We start from the raw sequence: 25,872 nt of genomic DNA, 5'->3' as shown, positions 1-25,872 counted from the left end.
ATGCAGTAACTCTGAAGAACTAAATTGCTTTTATTTCAATGCAAGGGGTCTTACAGGAAGGCTGATTAACTCAGGGCATTTTTAAGAACATGGGATTGGGATGTCATAGCTATTACAGGAACTTGGTTGAGAGATGAATAAGACTGGCATCTCAATGTTCTGGATTTTAGATTCTATGGGAAGGATAGGAAAGGAGGCAAGAAAGGAGGGGGAGTGTTGTTTTTAATTAAAGAATACATTACTGCTATAACTGGAGAAGATATTTCTGAAAAGTCATCTAGTTAAAATATATGGGTAGAAATTACAACTAAGAAAAGAAATATCACTTTGATGAGATTGTACTATTGGCCCCTCAAAAGTAAGAGGGAAATTGAGAAACAGTTATGTTGGGAGATCTCAGATACATGTCAGCATAATAAGGTTGTAATAATGGGGATGTTAATTTTCCAAACATAGGCTGGAGCTACCATAGTGTTAAAGGTTTGGATGGTGAAGACGTTGTCAAATGTATTCGAGACAAATTTCTTTATCGATATGTGGGTGCTCTTTACCAGAGAAGGATCAAAACTAGACCTACATTTGGGCAATAATGCATGTCAGATAACTGAAGTAAAAGTGGGGGAATACTTTGGGTCTAGTGATCATAATTCTATTAGTTTCAAAATGGTTATGGAAAAGGATAAGCCATCTATAAAAATTAAAGTTTTAATTGGAGTAAAGCAAATTTTGATGGTATGAGACAAGAACTTTCAAAAATTGATTGGAGTAGACTGATCACAGGTAAAAGGACATCTGACAAATGGGAGGCATTCAAGAAGGTGATGACAAGAGTTCAGTGGCATTATGTTCATGTCAGAGGAAGAGTAAGGCTGCTAAGATGAAGGAACAATGAATGAATAAAGTTATTGAGGTTCTAGTCAAGAATGAAAGAGAGCCTTATTTTAGATAAATAGAACTTGGCTCAACTGAATCTCTTAATCAAATAAAGTGTATAGGGCACACTTAAGAAAGAAATCAGAAAAGCAAAGAGGGGACATGAGATAGTATTGGCAGATAAGGTTAAGCATAATCCAAGGGATTCTACAAATACATTAAGAGCAAGAAGGTAACTGGAGAGAAGTAGGATCAAGGAGATCATCATTGTGCTGAACCCAAGGAGATGGAAGAGATACTAAAATGAATATTTCACATCAGTTTTTGTGGAGAAAGAAATGGAGCGAAGAGAATGCAGAGAAATAATATTTATTTCAAAACAGTTCACAGAAGAGAAGGTTTGGGAGGTCTTAGAGAATAAAAGGATGGATAAATCTTCGGGATCTAATCTAATGTATTCCAGAATGTTGTGGGAAATAAGGGAGGAAATTGCAAGACCTCTTACAGAAATATGTACATCATCTATAACTACAGGTGAGGTGCCTAATGATTGGAGGGTGGCTAATATCTCAGAATCCCTGCAGTGTGGAAACAGATCATTTGACCCAACAAGTCCACGTTGACCCACTGAAGAGTAACCCACCCATACCCCTACCTCTACATTTACTCTTGACTAATGCACATAATCTACACATCCCTGAACACTATGGGCAATTCAGCATGGCCAATTCACCTAACTTTCACATCTTTGGATTGTGGGAGGAAACTGGAGCACCCGGAGGAAACCCACGCAGACACAGGGAGAATGCACAGATTCCACACAGACAGTCACCCGAGGCTAGAATCGAAACTGGCGCTGTGAGGCAGCAGTACTAACCACTGAGCCACCGTGCCATTGCTTAAGAAAGATTGTAAAGAGAAACCAGGGAACTATATACCTGTGATTCTGACCTCGATTGTGAGTAAGTTGTTGGAGGTGATTAAAAAGATAGGATATATGGACATTTGGAGAGGCAAAAATTGATTAGGAATAGTCAGTCAGCAAGGTTTTATGCTAGGAAAATCATGTCTTACAAACTTGATTGAGTTTTTTGAGCAAGTTACCAAAAAGACTTTTGATTGCAGCGCATTAGACATTGTTTATTTGGATTTTAGTAAAGCCTTTGACAAGGTTCTGCATGGTATACTAATTAGTAAAGTTAGGTCACATCGGATTCAAGGTGAGCTTGTCAATTGGATACATAATTGGCTTAATGGCAGGCGACACGAAGTGGTGATACAGGATAGCTTTTCTGACTGGAGGCCTGTCACCAGCAGTATTCCACAGGAATTGGGTTATGGGTCCCCTTTTGTTTGTCATTTGCATAAATGATTTGGATGAGAATATAGAAGATATGGTTAGTCAGTTTGCGGATGACACAAAATTAGTGGCATGCTAGCTAGTGAAGAAGGTTTTCTAAGATTACAAAGGGATCTTGATCAAATGGGTCAACAGGCTGAAAAATGGAAGATGGAGGTCAATCTGAATAACTGTGAGGTATTGCATTTTGGTACACTAAACAAGGCTCAGGCTTATACAATGAATGGTAGGGCCCTGAGTAGTGGTGAAGAACAAAGGGACTATGGGTTCAGGTGCATATAGACAGGGTGGTTAAAAAGGCATTTGGCATGCTAATTTTACTCAGTCCTTGGAGTGTAGGAGTTGGGAAGTCGTGTTGACATTGTACAGGACATTGGTGAGGCCTTTTCTGGAATACTGGTTGCCCAGTTAAAGGGAAGATATTATAAAGCCGGAAAGGGTTCAGAAGAGATTTCCCAGGATGTTGTTGGGTATGGAAGGTTTGATTTATAAAGGAAGTCTGGACAGACTGGGACTTTTTTCATTGGAGCATAGGAGGTTGAGAGGCAATCTGATAGAGGTTTATAAAATAATGAGAAGTGTAGATAGAGTTAATGGTAGTTGTCTTTTCCCGAGGATGGGGGAATTTCAAAACTGGTGGGCACATATTTAAGATGAGAGGAGAGAGATTTTAAAAAGACAAAAGAGACAAATTTTTTACACAGAGGGTGGTTCACATACGGAATGAACTTCCTTAGAAAATGGTGGATGCGGGTCCAATTACAACATTTAAAAGGCATTTGCATAGATATATGAATAAGAAAGGTTCTTTGGGGTCCTGAAGGGTGAGGGTGACCAGCCTCAAGCCGTTGTCCATGTGGGTACGTATGACATAGGTAGAAAGAGGGATAGGGATGTAAGGCAGGAATTCAGGGAGCTCGGGTGGAAGCTGAGAGCTAGAACAAACAGAGTTGTTATCTCTGGTTAGTTACTCATGCCATGTAATAGCGAGGCAAGGAATAGGGAGAGATATCACCTGAACACGTGGCTGCAAGCTTGGTGCAGAAGGGAGGGTTTCACTTGAACCAGAGGGGTACTATTATCCTGGGTGGGAAATTTGCTGGTGCTATTCGGATGGGTTTAAACTAGCTCAGCAGGGGGATGGGAACCTGCAGTACACAGGAGGATGAGAGTCGGAAGGACAGGGACAGGAATTCAGGGTCACAGAAATGTGCTGGCAGACAGCAAACTGGTTTGAAGTGTGTCTACTTCAACGCCAGAAGTATCCGAAATAAGGTAGGTGAGCTTGCAGCATGGATACGTACCTGGGACTTTGATGTTGTAGCCATTTCAGAGACATGGATAGAGCAGGGTGAGGAATGGATGTTGCAGGTTCCAGGGTTTAGATCTTTCATTAAAAACAGGCAAAGCAGTAAAAGAGGGGGAGGCGTGGTCTTGTTAATCAAGGATAGTATAACGGTGGCTGAGAGAACTTTTGATGAGGACTCGTCTACTGAGGTAGTGTGGGCTGAGGTTAGAAAAAGGGGAGGAGAGGTCACACTGCTTGGTGTTTTTTATAGGCCTCCACAGGGTTCCAGGGAGGTGGAAGAGAGGATTAGCAAAATTATTCTGAGTAGGAGTGAAAGGAACAGGGTGGTCATTATGGGGGACTTTAACTTCCCCAACATTGACTGAAAATGTTATAGCTCTAGTATGTCGGATGGATCAGTTTTTGTTCAATGTGTACAGGAGGGTTTCCTGACACAGTATGTCGAAAGGCCGACAAGAGGGGAGGCCACACTGGACCTGGTGCTTGGTAATGAACCAGGCCAGGGGTGATTGATTTAGTTGTAGGTGAGCACTTTGGAGAGAGTGACCATAATTCAGTTACGTTTAGTTTAGCGATGGAAAGGGATAGGTACATGCCATAGGTCAAGAGTTATCGATGGGGCAAGGGCAGTTATAATGTGATTAGGCAAGAATTTGGATGCATAGAAAGGGGTAGCAAAATGCAGGGGATGGGGACAATCGAAATGTGGAGCTGGTTTAAGGAAGATTGCATGTCCTTGATAGGTATGTCCCTGTCAGGCAGGGAGGAAGTGATAAGGTAAGGGAACCGTGGTTTACTACAGAAATGGTATCACTTGTTAAGAAGAAGGAGGAGCCTTGTGTTGATGAGGCAAGATGGTACAGATGAGGCGATGGAGAGTTACAGATCAGCTAGGAAGGATTTAAAGAGAGAGTTAAGAAGAGCAAAGAGGGGACATGAGCAGTCTTTAGCAAATAGATTAAAGGAGAACCCTAAAGCTTTCTATAGGTATGTGAGGAATAAAAGGATGATTAGGGTAGGAATAGGGCCAGTCAAAGACAGAAGTGGGAAGTTGAGTGTGGACCCTGTGGAAATCGGAGAGGTGCTAAATGATCATTTCTCATCGGTGTTCACTCAGGAAAAGGAAAATATTGTAGAGGAGAAGAATGAGGTACGAGATATTAGACTATATAGGATCAAGGTTAGTTACGCACAGGTGTTATCAATTCTAGAAGGAGTGAAAGTAGACAAGTCCCCTGGGCTGGATGGGATTTATCCGAGGATTCTCTGGGAAGCTAGGGAGGAGATAGCAGAGCCTTTGGCTTTGATATTTGAGTCGTCACTGTCGACAGGTTTAGTACCTGAGGACTGGAGGATTGCAAATGTTGTGCCCTTGTTCAAGAAGGGCAGCAGAGATGACCCAGGTAATTATAGACCAGTGAGCCTTACTTCTGTTGTAGGAAAGGTTTTGGAAAGGATTATAAGAGATAAAATTTATAATCATCTTGCAAGCAACAATTTGATTTCAGATAGTCAACACGGTTTCGTCAAGGGTAGGTCGTGTCTCACAAAACTCATTGAGTTTTTTGAGAAGGTGACCAAGCATGTTGATGAGGGTATGGCAGTTGGCGTGGTATACATGGACTTCAGTAAAGCCTTTGATAAGGTTCCACAAGGTAGGCTGATGGAGAAAATGCAGAGGCATGGAATTGAGGGTGATTTAGCAGTTTGGATTAGAAACAGGCTTTCTGATAGAAGGCAGCAAGTGGTGGTCGATGGAAAATATTCAAACTGGAGTCCCGTTACTAGTGGTGTGCCATAAGAATCTGTTTTGGGACCACTGCTTTTTGCCATTTTTATAAATGACTTAGACGCAGGCACAGGTGGATGGATTAGTAAATTTGCAAATGACACTAAAGTCGGTAGAGTAGTGGACAGTTTGGAAGAATGTTACAGGTTGCAGGGGGACTTGGATAAACTGCAGAATTGGGCTGAGAGGTGGCAAATGAAGTTCAATGCAGCTAAATGTGAGGTGATGCACTTTGGGAAGAATAACAGAAAGGCAGAGTACTGAGTCAGTGGAAAGATTCTTGGTAGTGTGGATGTGCAGAGGGATCTTGAAGTCCATGTGTATAGATCTCTGAAAGTTGCCACCCAGGTGGATAGTGCTGTTCAGAAGGCATACGGTGTGTTAGGTTTCATTGGTAGAGGAATTGAGTTCCGGAACCGCAATATCATGCTGCAACTATATAAAACGCTGATGCGGCCACACTTGGAATATTATGTACAGTTCTGGTCGCCCCATTACAGGAAGCATTGGAAAAGGTGCAGAGGAGGTTTACCAGGATGTTGCCTGGTCTGGAGGGAAGGTCTTATGAGGAAAGGCTGAGAGACTTGGGTCTGTTCTCATTGGAAAGAAGAAGGCTAAGGGGGTATTTGATAGAGGCATACAAGATGATCAAAGGATTAGATAGGGTAGACAGTGAAAGTCTTTTTCCTAGGATGATGATGTCAGCTTATACGAGAGGGCATAACTTCAAATTGAGGGGTGATAGACTTAATTAAGACAGATGTCAGAGGCAGGTTCTTTACGCAGAGAGTGGTAAGGGCGTGCAATGCCCGACCCGCTAATTTAGTCAACCTAGCCACATTAGGGAGATTTAAACAATCCATAAATCAGCACATGGATGATTTTGGGATAGTGTAGTGGGGCAAGCTGACAATAGTTCACAGGTTGGCGCAACATCGAGAGCCGAAGGGTCTGTTCTGCGCTGTGTTGTTCTATGTTCTATGTTTGGAGGGATATGGGCCAGGAAGCAGGCAGAGGAACAAGCTTAGTTTGGGATTATGTTCGGCAGAGACTGGTTGGACTGAAGGGTCTGTTTCTGTGCTGTATGCCTCTGTGACTCAGGAAAGTATACTAAACGCCTTCTTCACTCTCCTATCTACCTGTGACTCCACTTTCAAGGAGCTATGAACCTGCAGTCCAAGGTCTCTTTGTTCAGCAACACTCCCTGGTACCTTACCATTAAGTGTATAAGTCCTGCTCTGCTTTGCTTTTCCTAAATGCAGCACCTTGCATTAATCAAAATTAAACTCCATGTGCCACTCCTCAGCCCATTCGCCCATCTGATCAAGATGCTGTTGTAATCTGAGATAACCTTTTTCGCTGTCTACTACACCTCCAATTTTGGTGTCATCCACAAACTTATTAACTGTACCTCCTATGTTCACATCCAAATCATTTATATAAATGACAAAAAGTAAAGGACCCAGCACCAATCATTGTGGTACACGACTGATCACAGGCCTCCTGTCTGAAAAGCAACTCTCTACCACCGCTCTCTGTCTCCTACCTTCGAGCCAGTTCTGTATCAAATGGCTAGTTCTCCCTGTATCCCATGAGATCTAACTTTGCTGACCAGTCTCCCATGGGGAACCTTGTCAAATATCTTACTGCAGTCCATATACATCACGTCATTGCTCTGCCTTCATCAATCCTCTTTATTTCTTCAAAAAACTCAATCAAGTTTGTGAGACATGATTTCCCATGCACAAAACCATGTTGACTATCCCTATTCTATCCTTGCCTTTCCAAATGCGTGTTGGTTAGAGTATTGAGCATAGGAGTTTGGAGGTCATGTTGTGGCTATAGAGGATGTTGGTTAGGCCACTTTTGGAATATTGTGCGCAATTCTGGTCTCCTTCCTGTTGGAAGGATGTTGTGAAACCTGAAAGGATTCGCAAAAGACTTGCAAGGATGTTGCCAGGTTTGGGGGTTTTGAGCTATGGGAGAGGCTGAATAGGCTGGGGCTGTTTTCCCTGGAGCGTCAGAGGCTGTGAGGTGACCTTATAGGTGTGTAAAACCATGATAGGATAAATAGACAAAGGCTTTTCCCTGGGGTGGTGGAGTCCAGAACTAGAGGGCATAGGTTTAGGGTGAGGGGAAAGATATAAAAGAGACCTAAGGGGCAACTTTTTCCACACAGAGGGTGGTGTGTGTATGGAATGAGCTGCCAGAGAGAGTGATGGAGGCTGGTACAATTGCAACATTTAAAAGGTATTTGGATGGGTTTATGAATAGAAAGAGTTTGGAGAAATATGAGCCAAGTGATGACAAGTGGGAATACATTAGGTTAAGATATTTAGTCAGCATGGACGAGTCTGTTTCCATGCTGTACGTCTCTATGACTCTCTGATTCTAAAGCAAAAAGTCCATCGTCCCCTTCTCTAATTCCTGAAAAGCTACTGATCCCTCATTTAAATAAATTTTCTCTCCCTTCTCTCCCCCTGTTGACCCCCATGACTCAGCCCAAGAGTTCATTCTTGTCCTGATACTCCAATTCTTTCTGTTCAGTTACAGCTGTGATATTCAGCAGATATTCTTCTTTGATTCCACTTTCCCCGAAGAGGACAGACTGCCTTTAAGAGCCTGGACACTCTTTGGTTACTGTTTAGTGTACAGCCAGTTAGCAGTGGGGATTGTGCTGGACTATTTTCAACTGAGGGGACCCTCCATAGATTGCTCAATAGACAGAGCAAATCATACATTAAAACCCCTGTGCTCAAATTAATTTTTAACTCATTCACTTTAATGTTATTATTACTATATTAAAATTCTGGAAGGTCAAAGTAAAATATGTAGATGACTATATTCAGCATTGCTGAAAATATTTAGAAGGATGCTTCCATTTGAAGTGGTATATAAACACCTTAAAAATTAACCCCGGGAGATTCAAGATGGCCGCGACCCAGCAAGTCTGAGTCTGTAGTGCTCTGCCTAAGACTCGGGCAAAGTTGGGCACCCACCTTCACCACACCTTTTAAATCATTTAAAATAGCTTTTGCCCAGCATACTTAGTCATTTTACATCAAAATTGAACAGTTTGGTGTTGTTCTTAAAATGACAAAGGGCAAAAATTCCCAAAATTCGCAACAGGCAGGGACCCCTCCCCCACCCCCTCCAGCAGCAGCAGAGATGTTCGTTACCGCCTCGGGGGACTCACCTGCAGAGGCGAGCCTAATCTCTGCGATCAACAAGCTGCAGGAGAGGATCAACGCCTTCATTGAAGAATCCAGGACCAGCTGGGAGTCGTTCTCGGTCATGCTGCAGAAGCGTGACCGAGAAATTGATAAACTCGAACAATGCGTCAGAGGGGCAGAGCAGAAGGCCGCGACCTTGGAAACTGCTGCCGAGTCGGCCGTGGGCCAGGTCTGGGCTCTCGAGCAGCAAGTCCGGACCTTGGAAGAGCACATCAACGACCTCAATAGTCAGGGTCGTCGAAAAAATATTCTGTTGCTGGCCTTTCCGAACAGGATGGGGAAGGCCAGCTCGCAGTTTTTTTGGAGCAATGGCTCCCTCAAATATTAAAGTTGGAGTCTGGACCAGGCCAGGTGTGAGTGGAGTGGGCCCACCAGGTTGCTAAACTCAGGCCCGGGCCAGACCAGTGCCCCCGTCCGGTTCTGTTCTGGCTCCAATTTATAAAGGGAAGCAGATGCTCCTGGAAGCCTCCGGAGTCCTGGGGAAGGATCCCCAGGGCATGATGCACAAGGGTTCCAAGATTATGTTATTCCAGGATTTTTCTCCAGCCATGGTCCGCAAGAGGAGGGCATTCGATGAGATGAAGAAGCGCCTAAGAGACCTAAATATACAATATTCCTTGCGTTACCCAGCAACGCTGCACTTCAGCCACGAAGGATCTATATACAACTTTGGATCACCGAAGGCTAAAGAATTTTTGGAGTCTCTTAAATAGACTGTAAGATTCAAACAGTATGGATAATGATTTTATTTCAACTCCCCCCACACCCGGTTTACCCTTTCTTTCCTTTTCCATCCCTTCTTTGTTCATTACCTTTTCTGGGGGGCAGGAAAGGGGGCTTATTTGTTATTCACTATGTGATTTCTTTTTTTACAGGCCATGCGGCTTATTTGGGATTGTAACTTCATAGTTTTATATATTTATATTTTGTATTATGCTTGCTAAACGCACCTAGGTGTTGGTGTTGGGGGGGTGGTGGGTCACACACTTTTAACTTTGGTTTTAGAGAAGACTTGAATTTGTCTACTCCATTTTATAATGTCTGGATTGAGGGCAGGGCACTAGTTAGGAGAGGTTATGGGGGTGTTATTGACAAGTAGTAACGCCCCCTGGGAGCAAGGGGGAAAATCTCCTTTCAAATGTGTTTTATTTTTTTTTACTTAGGAATAGTTTTAATTGTGTTGGTATAAATGTCTGAAAGAATTTTTGTTTTTGTGAATTTTCCATGGTCTTTACTCAGGGTGTTTTTGGTGGGCTTCTTCCTCCTGGGGGGTCTTGGGCTTGCCTGGACGATCATGGCTAGCTATTTGCTTAGGTGGTGATTCTGGGATGTCAAGGGGAGTAATTCACAAATCAAAAGGAAGAAGATATTATCAAACGTCAAAAAAGAAAGGGTTGATATAGCTCTCTTACAGGAGACACATCTACTTGACAAAAAGCACTTAAAATTACAACAGGGTGGATTTGACCAGGCCTTTTTCTCATCTTTTAGTTCAAAAAGTAGGGGAGTAGTCATTCTCATTCGGAAGAATCTTCCTTTCAAAATCTTAAGCCAGATTAAAGATGAATCTGGACGGTATATACAGATCAAAGCCATAATAAATGGAGAGGAGTATGGGATTTTGAATCTTTATTGCCTCCCGGCACACCTCTTCAAATTTATAACGGAAGCATTCTCCAAGTTGATGGCTTTTGGAGCCTGCCATACAATCATAGGAGGAGATTTTAATTGTATTACGGACTCAGAGACAGATAGGATACCCAAGAGTACTATGGGCATATCTCTTAGATCCAGACAATTGGTAGATCTGAATAAGGAGCTAGGGCTAGTAGATGTGTGGAGGCGCCTTCACCCCCAGGGCAGAGACTTTACTTTCTACTCTAACCCACACAAGTGTCATATTAGAATTGATATGTTTTTTGTTCCCTCGACCCTTTTGAATTCAATATTGTTCTGCAAAATAGGTAATATAGCAATCTCTGACCGTGCCGCAGTATATATGGAAGTTAAGACTAGGGACGATAGGACAGGCCCCCGACATTGGCGTATTCTCAAGAATTCAAAACCTTTTTGGAAATTAATTCAGGTACAGCCAGTAAACCGTTGACGATGTGGGAGACCATTAAGGCTTATGCGCGAGGTTTGATCATCTCATATTCTGTGATCCAGAAAAGACAAAAGGGAGAACAACAGCACCTACTCGAGGCTCGCTTGAAGGCACCTGAGATAGCGTATGTTGATAGGCCCTCTATTACAAAGCTACAAAGGATCACAGCCTTTTGGACAACCTTGAATACCGCACTTACCCAAAGAGCAAAGAGGGAAATATTATTTGCAAAGTAAAGACTATATGAATATGGCAACAAGCCTGGCAGATACCTAGCATTTCTTGCTAGGACAGAAAAGGCTCCTCAAGCTATCACGTCCATTAGGGAAAGTGATGGTACTCTGACTTGTGATTGTAAAAGGATGAATACAGCCTTTAGAAAGGTCTATTTTGAACTGTATAAATTGCAGGACTGTGAGGATAGAACTAAGAAGATGGAGTCCTTCTTTAAAAACTTGGCCTTGCCGGATTTAATCTTGGAGCAGGTGTCGATCCTGAATGCTCCCCTGACAACCCAGGAAGTACCCGACGCAAGTAGACAGCTTCAGAGTGGCAAAGAACCTGGACCAGATGGATTCCAGTTTGAATTTTACAAAGAATTCATAGGGGAAGTGGCTGGTCCACTCATGGACATGTATAATTACTCACATAGTCAGGGCTGCCTCCCGCCTTCGTTGAGAGAAGCAAATATTTCTCTCAAAAAAGGAAAGGCCCCAGAAGATTGCTCATCGTATAGACCAATATCCTTGCTAAATGTAGATTTTAAAATCCTTTCTAAAACGTTAGCATTAAGATTGGAGAGGGTCTTACCATATATCATAAAAGAGGACCAGACAGGGTTTATCAAGGGCCGTAGATCATCTAACACGTTAGAAGGATCTTAAATATGATACAAGCCTGTCAACAGGAAAGAATACCGGGGATAGTTGTCTCCTTGGATGCAGAGAAGGCATTTGACCTGGTTGAATGGTCATATCTTTTTTGCGCACTGGAAAGGTTCGGTGTTGGAGAGGTATTTTCTAAATGTGTCTCAATATTGTAGAATGACCCCAAAGCAGTCATGACTACCAATAGTTTAGGTTTGTATAGCTTCAGTATGGATAGGGGCTATCATCAGGGATATCCTCTCTCACCATTATTATTCACGCTAATAATTGAACCACTAGCGGAAGCTATACGAACCGACTCTAACATAGTGTATTAACATAAACTCATTCTCTATGCAGATGATGCCCTCCTGTTCTTAAGTAATCCTTTGATATCCGTGCCCCACTTAATTCAAGTAATCAATCTATTTAGTATGTTCTCAGGCTATAAAATCAATTTTATGAAATTGGAGGCCATGCCGTTGGTAGTCTCGCCAGTATATCCAATTTATCAGACGGATCTTGCTTTCCCTTTCGGTGGTCACTGGAGGGTTTTCTATACTGAGGTATTTTTATCACCCCAGTATTTGGTCAGCTGTATAAAGCCAATTTTGTGCACCTACTAGAGAAAATAAGGCAGGACCTTTAACGCTGGGGAAATCTCCCAATATCCCTGGTTAGGTAGAGTAGCTCTAGTTAAAATGAATATTCTGCCTCATCTCCTATATCCTATGAGAATGCTCCCTTTGATGTTGCCGAAACTGGCGTTGTGTAAACTACATGGCTGGCTTGGTTCCTTTATGTGGAATCACAGATGGCCCCTTAACAAATTAGAAAAGCTGCAGCTTCGAAAACCAAGGGGAGGATTGGATTTTCCAGACTTTAGGAGGTATCAGTTGAGCTCTCCATTAGGCTATGTAGCTGATTGGGTCTCTTGTGACCCACAATCAATTTGATTAGATATCGAGGCCTCCCAAGCAAAGTGTCCCCTCATCAATCTTTTATTTTTTGATAAGATGAGAGCTATTATGGATTATTGCAAAAACCCTATTGTATTAAATACAATTTTAAAGCCTGGAGGATAATGCGGCAAGATGAGGGTAACTTACAAAAAAACCTCTCCTTATACTCCTATAGTGGGAGCATGGGGTTTTCAGCCAGGTCTGATAGAAGCTACATTTAAAACCTGGAGGTCCAAAGGTGTCTCTTGCTTAGGGGACCTGTTCGATGGGGAGGTTATGATGTCTTTTGAGCAGCTGCACCAGAAGTTTGGACTACCCAATGGAGACCTTTTTCGGTGTTTCCAAATACGAGATTATATACAGAAGAAGACCACATTATTAGACAGTCCCTACAAATTGGATAGGGAGAGAAGAATGCTATGGCCAATGGGTCCACCCTCGGTCAGTACTCTTTATCACTCATTACATAACGAGGTATCGAAAGACATGGAATGACTGTTTAAAACATGGAACCAGGAATTGGGGTTAGAAATCCCTTTAGAAATGTGGGAGGACATCTGGGAAAATGCCAGAAAGATCTCTATTTCTAATAGAACTCAAGCTATTCAATTAAAGATGCTCCAAAGGGCTCATATAGCACCAGAACGACTGGCAAAATTTAGGGTAGGAACACCCCAGTGTGTCCTAAATGTAAAATAGAAGTGGGCACTCTCACGCACTGTTTATGGACATGTCACAAGATCCGCAAATACTGGGACAGAGTAACAAATGCTCTGACAAGAAAGCTTGGGAACGGAGATTGGATTGGATCCAGTGTCTCTTTTCTTGGGCTTTTCAAATCTGCCCTCCCTGGATGAGCACAGGAGGAAACTATTTTCAATTCTCTCTTTTTGTGCAAGGAAAAATATCTTAGTGAATTGGGTAGCTGAGGGCCTTCCAGGACTTTCGAATTGGCGCAAGGTTAATCATGGAATGTATCCCCCTTGACTTCCTCACAAATATGGTGCACCAAAAAAATGAATTATTCTATAAAATATGGCAGCCCTTTCTGAACTATATTGATACAGATATTTCGGCCATATTATCAAGGGCTTTTGTCTGGCTGTGGTAATGGTTGTGGCTGGTCTGGGGGGCCCCGGGGGAGGAATCCTGTATAAATACGGGTTTTATTATGACTTGGTGTTAATCCATTTTGACTATGAACTTAATTATTTAATTATTACGTTATGTTTCACTAACAATGTAAGATATCTTATTTTATACTTTGGTTGCTTGTAGGATAGATTAGTAGCTAGTTGAGTTTTTTTTTCTTTTTTTATGTTTTGATTATTATTTATTTCTTTTATATATATATTTAATTGTATATTAGTGTTTATACTTGTTTGTATTACTTTGTAATTTTGTAAAAAATGTTTAAAAATGTTCTTTTTTCTTTCAATTAAAAATACCTATTAAAAATTAACCCAATGCTTTTCATGCAGGGGTTCACTAAGTTTCTTCAGTGTCACATGTCTCAATTACTTGCATAGTTATTATAGTGGACTGTAATGACTTATCCTTTGATTTCCCACTTTCCACCTGATGATTTTCCTCGTCTTTAACTACCATTTATAATCACAGACATAAATTTGACATAGTGCCAATCTCTGAGCACTTATCAGCCTGTTCTTACTGACACAATTTTTCAGCCAGTAATGGAAAATTGTGGCTTCCCTACATTTTTCAGATGGAGGTTGCTTCCAATTTTCTAACCAAAGTTCGATGCCATTTGTAGAATCTCAATATAATTTTACATTTCTCTTATATGTTAATTGTGGAATCACTTTGAATTATTTGTGGCATATTTCTTCTGCTGTTTAACAAGCACATTGTCCTGGAATGTGGTTTCACCAAATTGGCATCTCATTTTCAAGAGCATATCGTGCTGTTTTCAGCATGTTTTTCTGAACTCTCCTTTTAACCAGTTAATCAAATGGCTTGATGGTGATGAGGGAGTGAGGGATATGCCGGGCATTAAGTCTCCAAGTTACAGTGATTTAAAATTCTTTTGCTGCAGATAGGCCATATCACTTCATGGAGATGCAGCTTTAACCTGTGAGATGAAACCATTCCACATTTGGTACACAGCGATAATACCACAAAATATGGTTGAGAGTATTCTTAGTTGAGAGTATTCTCAGTGTGAAGACAAAATGATCTCCACAAGGACTGTGCCATGGCTATTTTCACCAACACTATCATAGACTAATAAACTGATGATGGCAGACTGGTGAAAACAAAGTCCAGCCATTTAGTCCTTTGTGCTATTTTTTTCTCCAAATGCCACAAGCCCTGTATTATCACCATATCCACTCTCAGTTTTTCTCCTTGATCAAATATTCAGTACTCAGAAAAGTATCGAAATAAAGACATTGTATTTGAATATATCATTAGTTTTGTAAAACAACTTAGTGAGCTTACTCAGCTATGGTGAAGAGTCGTGTAGACTCGAAACATCAGCTTCCTCTCTCTCCATGGATGCTGTGATCTCCAGCATTGGTTGTTTTCGTTACTTAGCTTCTGCGCTGACTCTTGATTTTATTGATGGCTTTTCAAAAACAAAGCATGGACAAGAATTATACTACTTAGAGCCAAGCATGACTTCAGAAATCACAAGGCCGATTTTCCGAGGAGTGGCAATCTTACGCAAATTGTACTTCCTCCATTATGTTTTATGAAAGGAGGGAACATGATATTTCTGAGAGGAGATTGTGATCGGGGCACCATCAAGAATGCAGAGTTGTACTTCCATCTAACAATTCTTTCATAGTGCAGAGATATCAGGGAAGGTAAGCCACATCACCTTTACACAGCAGTCAGCTGCCATAACCTGAGTTTTAAACATCCAGACAGAAATTGAAAGAGGCTGTCATACTCTAGATAATAATGCTGTGTGTGAGTGTAGGGTGCCAAGTAAGCGGAATACCAACTAGGTAGGTGATAAGGTGTCAGGCATTCAGATACCAGATGGGTAGGGTATAGACTGCCAATTAAGTAAGGTGCCAGATCAATAGGGACTGCAGGCAGGTGTCAGATAAGTTGGGTGCCAGTTGCATCGGAGGCAAGCTGCCAAGGAGTAGGGTGCAAAGTGGACAGGATACCAAGGTGCAAATTGGCAAGGAGACCAGATAAGGCACCCAGTGCAGGACAGGTCAGGATTGGTGAGGGAAGTTAGGTCTGGCCGTGGGGGTGGGCTTTCACATGCAGAGTAGGAGATGGGATAAGCTTACCCAGCAGCAGGGGAGGGGGACAGGTCCAGAGTAGGAGAAGGGTGGAGTACATCTAGCCTTCAGGAAAGACACTGGAGGAATGGATGAGTGTGTCCAGCAGTAAGGGAATGACTTTGGGTGTGGACAGGGGGAAGAGGGAGAGGAGTCAACTCTGGAGTACCTGAAGAGAGTGTCCAGCGTTTGGGGAAGGGCAGTTGGGTGGAGAATGGAGGAATAGGGGAGAGGATCCAGCAGTAGAAGAAGGTGAAATTGAGTGCAGAGTTTGGAAAGCGGTGAGTGTGTTTCGCAACAGGGGAGGGGAGTCCAGTTGTGGAAAAATGGATTGAGTGTCAAGTGAAGGGAGGAGTGTGTCCAGAGATGGGAGAAAGAGGTCGTGTGGAGAGCAGCTGATAGAAAAGGTATGTCCAATGCTTGGGAAAGGGAAGTTGTGTGCAGAGTCAGGGAAGAGGGAAAGTGTCCAGCAGTTGGGGGAGGGGGGGGCGCTCGAGTCCACAGCATAGGAAGGAGTGTGTGTGTGTGTGTGGTGATGGAATGACTGAAGGGGAGAGTGCCAACCATCAAGGTCAGGGTGTTGGGTGCAGAACTGGCGGAAAGAGTGTCAGGTCAGGTTCTGAGGTAGTAAATGGTTTGGAAGATGTGTAATGGGACTTCTGTTAGATAAGTATGGGGTCTGTTTAATGGTTACTCAGGAGTTAGACAATGTATTTTAGGGGAGATGACAGACGTAGGTTCTTTCCACAGAGAGTGGTGGGTGCATGGAATGCACTGGCAGCGGTGTAGGTCAGATACACAAGGGGCATTTAAGTAACTCTTGGATAGGCACATGGAAGATAGTACAATGAAGGGTATGTCATTTAGTCTGATCTTAGAATAGGATAAAAGGTCAGCACAACACTGAAGGCTGAAGGGCTTATACTGTGCTATACTGTTCTATGTTCTATATATTTAATAGTCTAACATTTCCTGAGCAGCTAGTTTACTCAATTTCATTGGAACATTCTGAAATCTCTGATTTAAATAGAAATTTTTGCAGGGTTCCAAGAATAGAATCCTCAATTTCTCAGGCAATTCCTTCGGAGCCTGCCAAAATGAGGATTCATGAGGATACCATGTGCAATTACTATTTTTGCTGGAATAATGTCTGTGTAGCCATCAGAAAATCCAGCTCAATACTTCAACTACACGTGATTTCACTCTGCACACATTCTTTTATTTTTGCAGGTACAGCAGAAATCCAACTTCAAAAGGTTTCTCAGGCCCACAATGGTGTAACTACAAAAGCTTTCTTAAAGCCTAATTTTGGAGAGAGTTTTAAGGATTTCTTTGTGGCACTACTGGTAAGATTCTGATTTTGATATCACAAGGGTGGGAAGGGTGGTGATAATTAGGTCTCCTCTTTAAGATCAAAGGTATGGTGAGAATGGAGTAGATTTGTATCAATCAGTATGAGATGGCCCTACTAGAAAAGGGACAAACTTGACCTGCTCTTGGGAAATAAGGCAGAGCAAGTGACTGAGATATTTTGGGACCAGTGACCATAATTCTATCCATTTTAAAATAGTTCTGAGTCAGTATGTGGATGTATCTACTAGAGAACGTGCAAAACTCAACCGACTCTTGGGAAATAAGGCAGGGCAGGTGACTAAGGTGTTAGAGGGGAGCACTTTGGGAGCAGTGACCATAATTCTATTAGTTTTAAAATAATAATGGAAAAGGATAGACCAAATCCAAAAGTTGAAGTTCTGATTTGGAGGAAGTCTAGTTTTGACGGTATTAGGGAAGAACACTCAAAAGCTGACTGGGGCAGATATTTGCTGGTGAAAAGACGGCAGGAAAATGGAAGCCTTCAAAAATGAGATAACGAGAGTCCAGAGACAGTATATTCCTGTTCGGGTGAAAGGAAAGATTGGTAGGTATGGGAATACTGGATGATGAGAGAAATTGAGGTTTTGGTTAAGAAAAAGAAAGAAGCATATGTCAGGTATAGACAGGATAGGACGAGTGAATCCTGAGAAGAGTATAAAGGCAGTAGGAGTATTCTTAAGAGAGAAACCTGGATGGCAAAAAGGGGACATGAGATGTTTTTGACAAATAGGGTTAAGGAGAATCCAAAGGGTTTTTACAAATATATTAAGGCCAAAAGGGTAACCAGGGAGACAATAGGGCCCCTCAAAGATCAGTAAGGCGGCCTTTGTGTGGAGCCATAGGAGATGGGGGAGATACTAAACGGGTACTTTACATCAGTGTTTACTGTGGAGAAGGACATGGAAGATACAGAAATTCAGGGAGAACTAGCCATTTGGATACAGAACTGGCTCAAAAGTAGATGACAGAGGATGGTAGTGGAGAGTTTTTCAGACTGGAGGTCTGTGACCAATGGAGTGCCACAAGGATTGGTGCTGAGTCCACTACTTTCCTCACATATATAAATGATTGGGATGTGAACAAAGGAGGTACAGTTATTAAGTTTGCAGATGACACCAAAATTCGAGGTGTAGTGGACAGGTTACCTTAGATTACAACAGGATCTTGATCAGATGGGCCAATGGGCTGAGGAGTGGCAGATGGAGTTTAATTTAGATAAATGTGAGGTGCTGCATTTTCGAAAAGCAAATCAGAGCAGGACTTATACACTTAATGGTAAGTCCTAGGGAGTTGCTGAACAACGAGACTTTGGAGTGCAGGTTCATAGCTCCTTTAAAGTAGAGTCCGAGGTAGATAGGATAGTGAAGAAGGTATTGGGCATGCTTTCCTTTATTGATCAAAGCATTGAGTATAAGAGGTGGAGGTCATGTTGCAGCTGTACAGGACATTGGTTAGGCCACTTTCGGAATATTGTGTGCAATTCTGGCCTCCTTCCTCTCAGAAGGATGTTGTGAAACTTGAAAGGGTTCAGAAACGATTTACAAGGATATTACCAGGGTTGGAGGATTTGAGGTATAGGGAGAGGTTGAATAGGCTAGGGCTGTTTTCCCTGGAGTGTCGGAGGCTGAGGGGTGATGTCATAGAAGTTTATAAAATCATGAGGGGCATGAATAGGATAAATAGACAAAATCTTTTCCCTGGAGTGGGGGAGTCCAGAACTAGACGGCGTAGGTTTAAGGTGAGAGGGGAAAGATATAAAAGAGATGTAAGGGGCAACTTTTTCACGCAGTGCATGTATGGAATGAGCTGCCAGAGGAAGTGATGGAGGTTGGTACAATTGCAACATTTAAAAGGCATCTGGATGGATAAGAAGGGTTTAGAGGGATATGGGCTAAATGCTGGCAAATGGGACTAGATTAGGTCAGGTGATCTGGTCGGCATAGACGAGTTGGACTGAAGGGTCTACTTTCGTGCTGTCCACCTCTATGACTTTAGAAATAGCAAGGTATCTGGACAGAAATAGTCCCATTGGGCAGATGCAACATGAATTCATGAAGTGCAGGTCATGCTTAACTAATCTTTTGGAATTCTACAAAGACATTATGAGCACGGTTGACAACATGGATCCAGGAGATGTGGTGTATCTTGATTTCCAAAAGGGATTTGACAAGGTGCTGCACAAGAAACTGTTGTATAAGATAAAGATACCTGGCGTTACAGGTGAAGTATTAGCATGGATAGAGGATTAGTTGACTAACAGGAAGCAAAGAATGGGGATTAATGAATGCTATTCTGGTTAGCAATCAGTAATTAGTGGTGTGCCTCAGGAATCAGTGTTGGGACTGCAATTATTCACAATTTACGTGGATGATTTAGAGTTGGGGACCGCGTGTAGTTTGCAGATGACACTAAGATGAGTGGCAGAGCAAAGTGTGTAGCGGACTGTGAAACCTTGCAGAGGAGCATAAATACTTTGAATGGGCAAAGGACTGGCAGATAGAATACAATGTTAATAAATGTGAATTTATCCATTTTGGTCTGAGTAACAGTAAAAAGGACTATTACTTGAATGGTAAAACATTGCAGCATGCTGCTGTGCAAAGGGACCTTGGTGTCCTTGTGCATGATTCACAGAGGGTTGGCCAGCAAGTACAACAAGTAATTAGGAAGGCAAATGGAATTTTGTCCTTCATTGCTCAAGAGATAGAGTTTAAAAGTGGGGAGGTTATGTTGCAGCTCTATAGGGTGCTGGTGAGGCCACACCTGGAGTACTGTGTGCAGTTTTGGTTTGCTTACTTGAGAAAGGATGTACTGGCACTAGAGAGGGTGCAGAAGAGGTTCACTTGCTTGATTCTGGAGTTGAGGGGATTGGCTTATGAAGAGACTCTGAGTAGACTGGAATTATGTTCTTTGGAATTTAGAAGAATGAGGGGGATCTTATAGAAACATGAAGTTATGAAGGGAATAGATAAGATAAGAGAGAGGATGTTTCCACTGGCACATGAAACTAGGGCAAGATGGCATAGCCTCAAAATTATGGGGAGCAGATTTAGGATTGAATTAAGAAGGAACGTCTTCACCCAGAGGGTTGTGAATCTATGGAATTCCCTGCCCAATGAAGTAGCTGACGCTACTTTAATAAAATGTTTTTAAAGCTGAGATAGATTTTTTTTGAATAGTAAAGGAATTAAGGATTACAGTGAGAGGGCAGATAAGTGGACCTGAGGCCACAAAAAGATCAGCATGATCTTATTGAATAGTGCAACGGGCTCAAAGGGCCAGATGGCCCCTGCTCTTGGTTCTTATGTCGTATTTGGAGAAAGACGTGGAAGTTAAGGAACTCAGGGAAATAAATGGTGATGTCTTGAAAATAGTCCACATTACAAAAGAGGAGATGCTGGACATCTTAAAATGTTTAAAGGTAGGTAAATGTCCAGGACTTGATCAAGTGTATCCCAGGACATTGTGCTCGAGAAGAAATTGCTGGGCCCCAAGCAGAGATATCTGTATCATCGATAGCCATGGGTATGATCCTGGAAGACTGAAGGGTGACTAATTTTGGGCTATTATTTAAGACAGTCTGCAAGGACAAGCCAGGGAACTACAAACGGTGAGCCTAACATCAGTGGTGGGTAAGTTACTGGAGGTAAGTTACTGATTCTGAGAGACAGTGTCAACATGCAATTGGAAAGGCAAGGATCGATTAAGGATAGGATGCATGGGTTTGTGTGTGGGACATCATGTCTTACAAATTTTGGTTGACCTTTTTAGAGAGGTGACCAAGAAAATAAATGAAGGCAGAGCGGGAGACATTGTCTGCATGGATTTTAGCAAGATCGCTGACAAAGTTCTATATCGTAGACTGGTTAGTAAGGTTAGATCACATGGAATCCAGGGAGCGTTAGCCAATTGGATACAAAATTGGCTTGAAGGTAGAAAACAGATGGTAGTAGTTGATGATTGTTGTTCAAACTGGAGGCCTGTGATCACTGTTGTGCCGCAAGGATGGTTGCTGGATCCACTGCTGTTTGTCGTTATATAAACAATTTGGATGAGAATATAGGAGGCATAGTTACTAAGTTTATGGATGACACCAAAATTGGTGTATAGTGGACTGTGAAGAAGGTTATCTGAGGGTGCAATGGGATCTTGATCATCTGAGCCAATAGGCTGAGAAATGGCAGATGGACTTTAATTCAGATAAATGTGAGGTGTTGCATTTTGGTAGGGCAAACCAGGGCAGGACTTATACACTTAATGGCAGGCCCGCGGGGCCTCTGTTGTCGAACAGAGAGAGCTAGAGGTGCAGATACGTAGTTCTTTGAAAGTGGCATCACTGGTAGACATGATAGTGAAGAAGGCCTTTGGCACACTTGCCTTCATTGGTCAGAACATTGAATACAGGAGTTGGGATGTCATATTATAGCTTTACAGGGCATTGATAAGGCCACGTATGGAGTACTGTATATAATTCTGGTTGCCCTGCGAGAGGAAGGATGATATTAAACCAGGACAGTGTGCAAAGATTATTTACAAGGATGTTGCTGAGGCTGAGAAGTTTGAGGTATAAGGGGAGGCCTTTCCCCTTGGAGCAGAGGAAGCTGCTGGGGTGACCTTGTAGAGGGGCAAAGGTAGGGTGAATAGCCAAGATCTTTTTCCCCGGGGTAGGCGAGTCCAAAGCTACAGGACATTAGTTTAAGGTGAGAGGAGAAAAATTTAAAACGGACCTGAGGGGCAACCTTTTCACACCGAGAACGGTGTGTGGATGGAACGAGCTGCAAGAGGAAGTGGTAGAGGCGTGTCAATTACAACATTTAAATGACATTTGGACAGGTACATGGATAATAACAGCATATGGCCAAACGCAGGCAAATGGGGCTAATTCAATTTAGGAAGCCTAGTCAGCATGGACAAGGTGGGCTGAAGGGCCTGTTTCCATGCTGATTCTATGAAATACTCATTTTATATGCCACTTAGTTTTAATTTGTACTGAATTCAGTTGAGATGAATTGCTGTCCAAGTTTCACTCCCACTTGATATATAGCTAAATCAAGCCAACATTTAAAAAAGGAAGGCACAAAGGATGTTGACTGTAACCATGATGTTGCCTGAATAAAAGAACAAAATGCGACAGGGTTAGGATTAGGGCTAAGAAAGTGAATAATTAGAAAAGAGTGAAAAAGAATCAGTCAATGAGGGGATAAAAGGATAACCCATATGGTGTATAATCCAGAAAGCCTCAAGTCATTCTTTTAGACTTGAGCCAGTATTTGCAAACCAAATTGATAACACTGTTGTTCTGATAACACTGTTTATCAGAACAGAGATTGTTTCAGCTGAACAGAGATTGTTTCAGCTGAAGAACATCCTTGCTAATGCTTTCAAAGCCCACTTTACAATTTCACATTCCACAAAGTCTACCAGGGTTCTTTTTTATCGCAGCAAGTTTTCAAGCTCTTCATAAAAAAAATTAACAAACAGCAAAATTCACAACTGATCTTAGAGGAACCTGTCTGGGAGAGCTCACAACACAGGAACAGATAAGTGCATAGTTTTTAACGTGTAACCTTGCTGTAAGCCTACAGTAGCGAGGAGAGTGGGTTCTTTCTTGATTATATGTCTTATTGAAACCTGTCTCTTGATTAAATTTTAAAAATATAAACTGTAAATACTAAGTCTAGAGCACGTTTTTTTAGAACAAAATGACGGCACTATTTTCTGGGTCTGTAGATTATGGAGCAAAAACAGCCTTTAGTAGAGTAATATGCTCTTCTTGTCAGATGTGAGAGTTTTGAGAGGGTTTACATGTAACTGAGGATTTTATCAGCAATAAATGTCGTTGGTTGGGAGTCCTATCAGATCGAATGGATCGGTTAGAGCACCAGTTAGGGGTAATGAGGAATTTATATGAGCTAGGGTGTGAGATGGATGGCAGTTATAGGATGGGAGAAAAGCCACAGATACAGTCACATAGATGGGTTAACTCCAGGAAAGGTAGGAGAGGTAGGTAGGTAGTGCAGGATCTTCTGTAGCTATCTCCATTTCAAACAAGTATGCTGTCTTGAAAAATGTGGGGGATGATGGACTTTTGGGGGAATGTAGCACAAACAGCCAAGTTTCTGGTATCGAGACAGGCTGTACTATAATAAGGGGTATGTCGAGGTCCAAATGATTGATTGTGATAGGGGACTCTCTAGTCAGAGACACAGGCAGACATTTCTGTAGCCAGCAGTGAAAAGTCAGAATGGTGTGTTGCTTCCTTGGTGCCAGGATCGAGGCTATGTCAGAGAGGGTGCAGAATGTTCTGAAAGGGAAGCGGTCGAGCAGGAAGTCATTGTACACATTAGAACCAACAAAATAGGAAGTGAAAAGGGTGAGATTCGGAAGGGAGAATATAGAAAGTTAGGCAGGAATTTAAAAAGGAGGTCCTTGAGGATAGTATTATCTGGATTACTCCCAGTGTTGTGAGCTAGTGGGGGTAGGAATAGGAGGATAGAGCAGATGAATGCGTGGCTGAGGAGCCGGTGTATGGGAGATTAATTCACATTTTTGGATCAGTGGAATCTCTTCTGGGGTAGAAGTGACCTGTACAAGAAGGGTGGATTGCACCTGAATTTGAAGGGATTAACATACTGGCAGGGAGATATGCTAGAGCTGCTTGGGAGGGTAAGACTAGCACAATTGGGAAAGAGAGCGAGTCAAACAGTAAAGGCAGGCAGGAACAAAGCAGAGAACAAGGTCGGACTGATAAATTAAACTGCATTTACTTCAAGGCAAGAGGCCTAACAGGGAAGGCAGATGAACTCAGGGCATGGTTAGGAACGTGGGACTGGGATGCCATACAATTACAGAAACATTGCTCAGAGATGGACAAGACTGGCAGGTTAATGTTCCAGGATACAAATGCTACAGCAAGGATAGAAAGAGAGGCAAGAAAGGAGGGGGAGTGGCGGTTTTGATAAGGGACTGCATTACTGCTGTACTTAGGGAGGATATTCCTGGGAATACATCTAGGGAAGCTATTTGGGTGGAACTGAGAAATAAGAAAGGGATGATCACTTTATTGGGATTGTATTATTGACCCCCTTAAAGTCAGAGGGAAATTGAGAAACAGATTTGTAAGGAGATCTCAGCTATCTATAAGAATAATAGGGTAGTTATGGGAGGAGATTTTAACTTGCCAAACATAGACTGGGACTACCATAGTGTTAAGGGTTGAGATGGGGAGGAATTTGTTAATCCTGTGGTGGAAAGGTTTCTGATTCAGCATGTGCATGTACCTACTGGAGAATGTGCAAAATGCGACCCACTCTTGAGAAGTAAGGCAGGGCAGGTGGCTGAGGTATCAGTGGGGGAGCACTTTGGGACCAGCGAACATAATTCTTTAGTTTCAAAGTAGTGATGGAAAAGGATTGACCAGCTCTAAAAGTTGAAATTCTAAATTGGATGAAGGCTAATTTTGACGTTATTAGGCAAGAACTTTCAAAAGCTGATTCGGGCAGATGCTCACTGGTAAAGGGACGGCTGGAAAATGGGAAGCCTTCAGAAATGAGATGACGAGAGCCCAGAGACAGTGTATTCATGTTCGGGAGAAAAGAAAGGCTGGTAGGTATAGGGAATACTGGATGACTATACAAATTGAGGATTTGGTTCAGAAAAAGAAGGAAGAATATGTCAGGTATAGACAGGATAGATCGAGTGAATCCTTAGAAGATTGTAAAGGCAGTAGGATTATACTAAAGAGGGAAAGCAGGAGGGCAAAAAGCAAAAAGCTTTGGCAAATAGGTTTAAGGAGAATCCAAAGACTTTTTATAAATACATTAACGACAAAAGGGTAACTAGGGAGAGAGTAGGGCCTTTCAATCAGCAAGGTAGCCTATGTGTGGAGCTGCAGGAGATGGGAAGATACTAAAGGAGTATTTTGCAACAGTGTTTAATGTGGAGAAGAACATGGAAGATATAGAATGTGGGGAAATAGATGGTGACATCTTGAAAAATGTCATAATTAGTGAGGAGTAGGTCCTGGATATCTTAAAATGTATAAAAGTGGATCAATCCCCAGGACCTGATCAGGTGCACTCTAGAACATGTGGGAAGCTAGGGAAGTGATTGCTGGGCCTCTTGCTGAGATATTTGCATCATAGATAGTCACAGTTGAGGTGCCAGAAGACTGGAGGTTGGCTAATGTTGTGCTACTATTTCAAAAAGGTGGTAAGGAAAAGCCAGGGAACCATAGATCAGTGAGCATGACATTGGTGGTGGGCAAGTTGTTGGAGGGAATCCTGAGGGACAGGATTTATGTGTATTTGGAAAGGCAAGGGCTGATTAGGGATAGTCAACATGGCTTTGTGCGTGGGAAATCATGTCTTACAAACTTGATTGAGTTTTTTGAAGAAATAACATAGAGGATTGATGAGGGCAGAGTAGTTGATGTGATCTATATGGACTTAAGTAAAGCATTCAACAAGGTTTCCCATGGGAGACTGGTTAGACAATAGACAATAGGTGCAGGAGTAGGCCATTCAGCCCTTCGAGCCTGCACCGCCATTCAATATGATCATGGCTGATCATTCCTAATCAGTATCCTCTTCCTGCCTTATCTCCATAACCCTTGATTCCACTATCTTTGAGAGCTCTATCCAACTCTTTCTTAAATGAATCCAGAGACTAGGCCTCTACTGCCCTCTGGGGCAGAGCATTCCACACAGCCACCACTCTCTGGGTGAAGAAGTTCCTCCT

The 25,872-nt window shown here is 42.3% G+C and overlaps 1 protein-coding gene across 1 annotated transcript in view; it reads left to right on the top strand.

Annotated features, from left to right (window-relative positions):
• Positions 1–25,872, top strand: part of LOC122559862 (solute carrier organic anion transporter family member 4C1-like) — a 174,666-nt gene that overhangs the window by 92,124 nt on the left and 56,670 nt on the right. Inside the window, exon 6 of the mRNA XM_043709986.1 lies at positions 16,990–17,105. Within this exon, the coding sequence (XP_043565921.1) occupies positions 16,990–17,105 (116 nt within the window). The remainder of the gene's footprint in view (positions 1–16,989; positions 17,106–25,872) is intronic.

This window comes from Chiloscyllium plagiosum, chromosome 2 (assembly GCF_004010195.1).
Source record: "Chiloscyllium plagiosum isolate BGI_BamShark_2017 chromosome 2, ASM401019v2, whole genome shotgun sequence".
NCBI classification, from domain to species: Eukaryota; Metazoa; Chordata; class Chondrichthyes; order Orectolobiformes; family Hemiscylliidae; genus Chiloscyllium; species Chiloscyllium plagiosum.
Note: the sequence above shows the minus strand (reverse complement) of the source record. Positions and strands in the feature narration are given on the sequence as shown.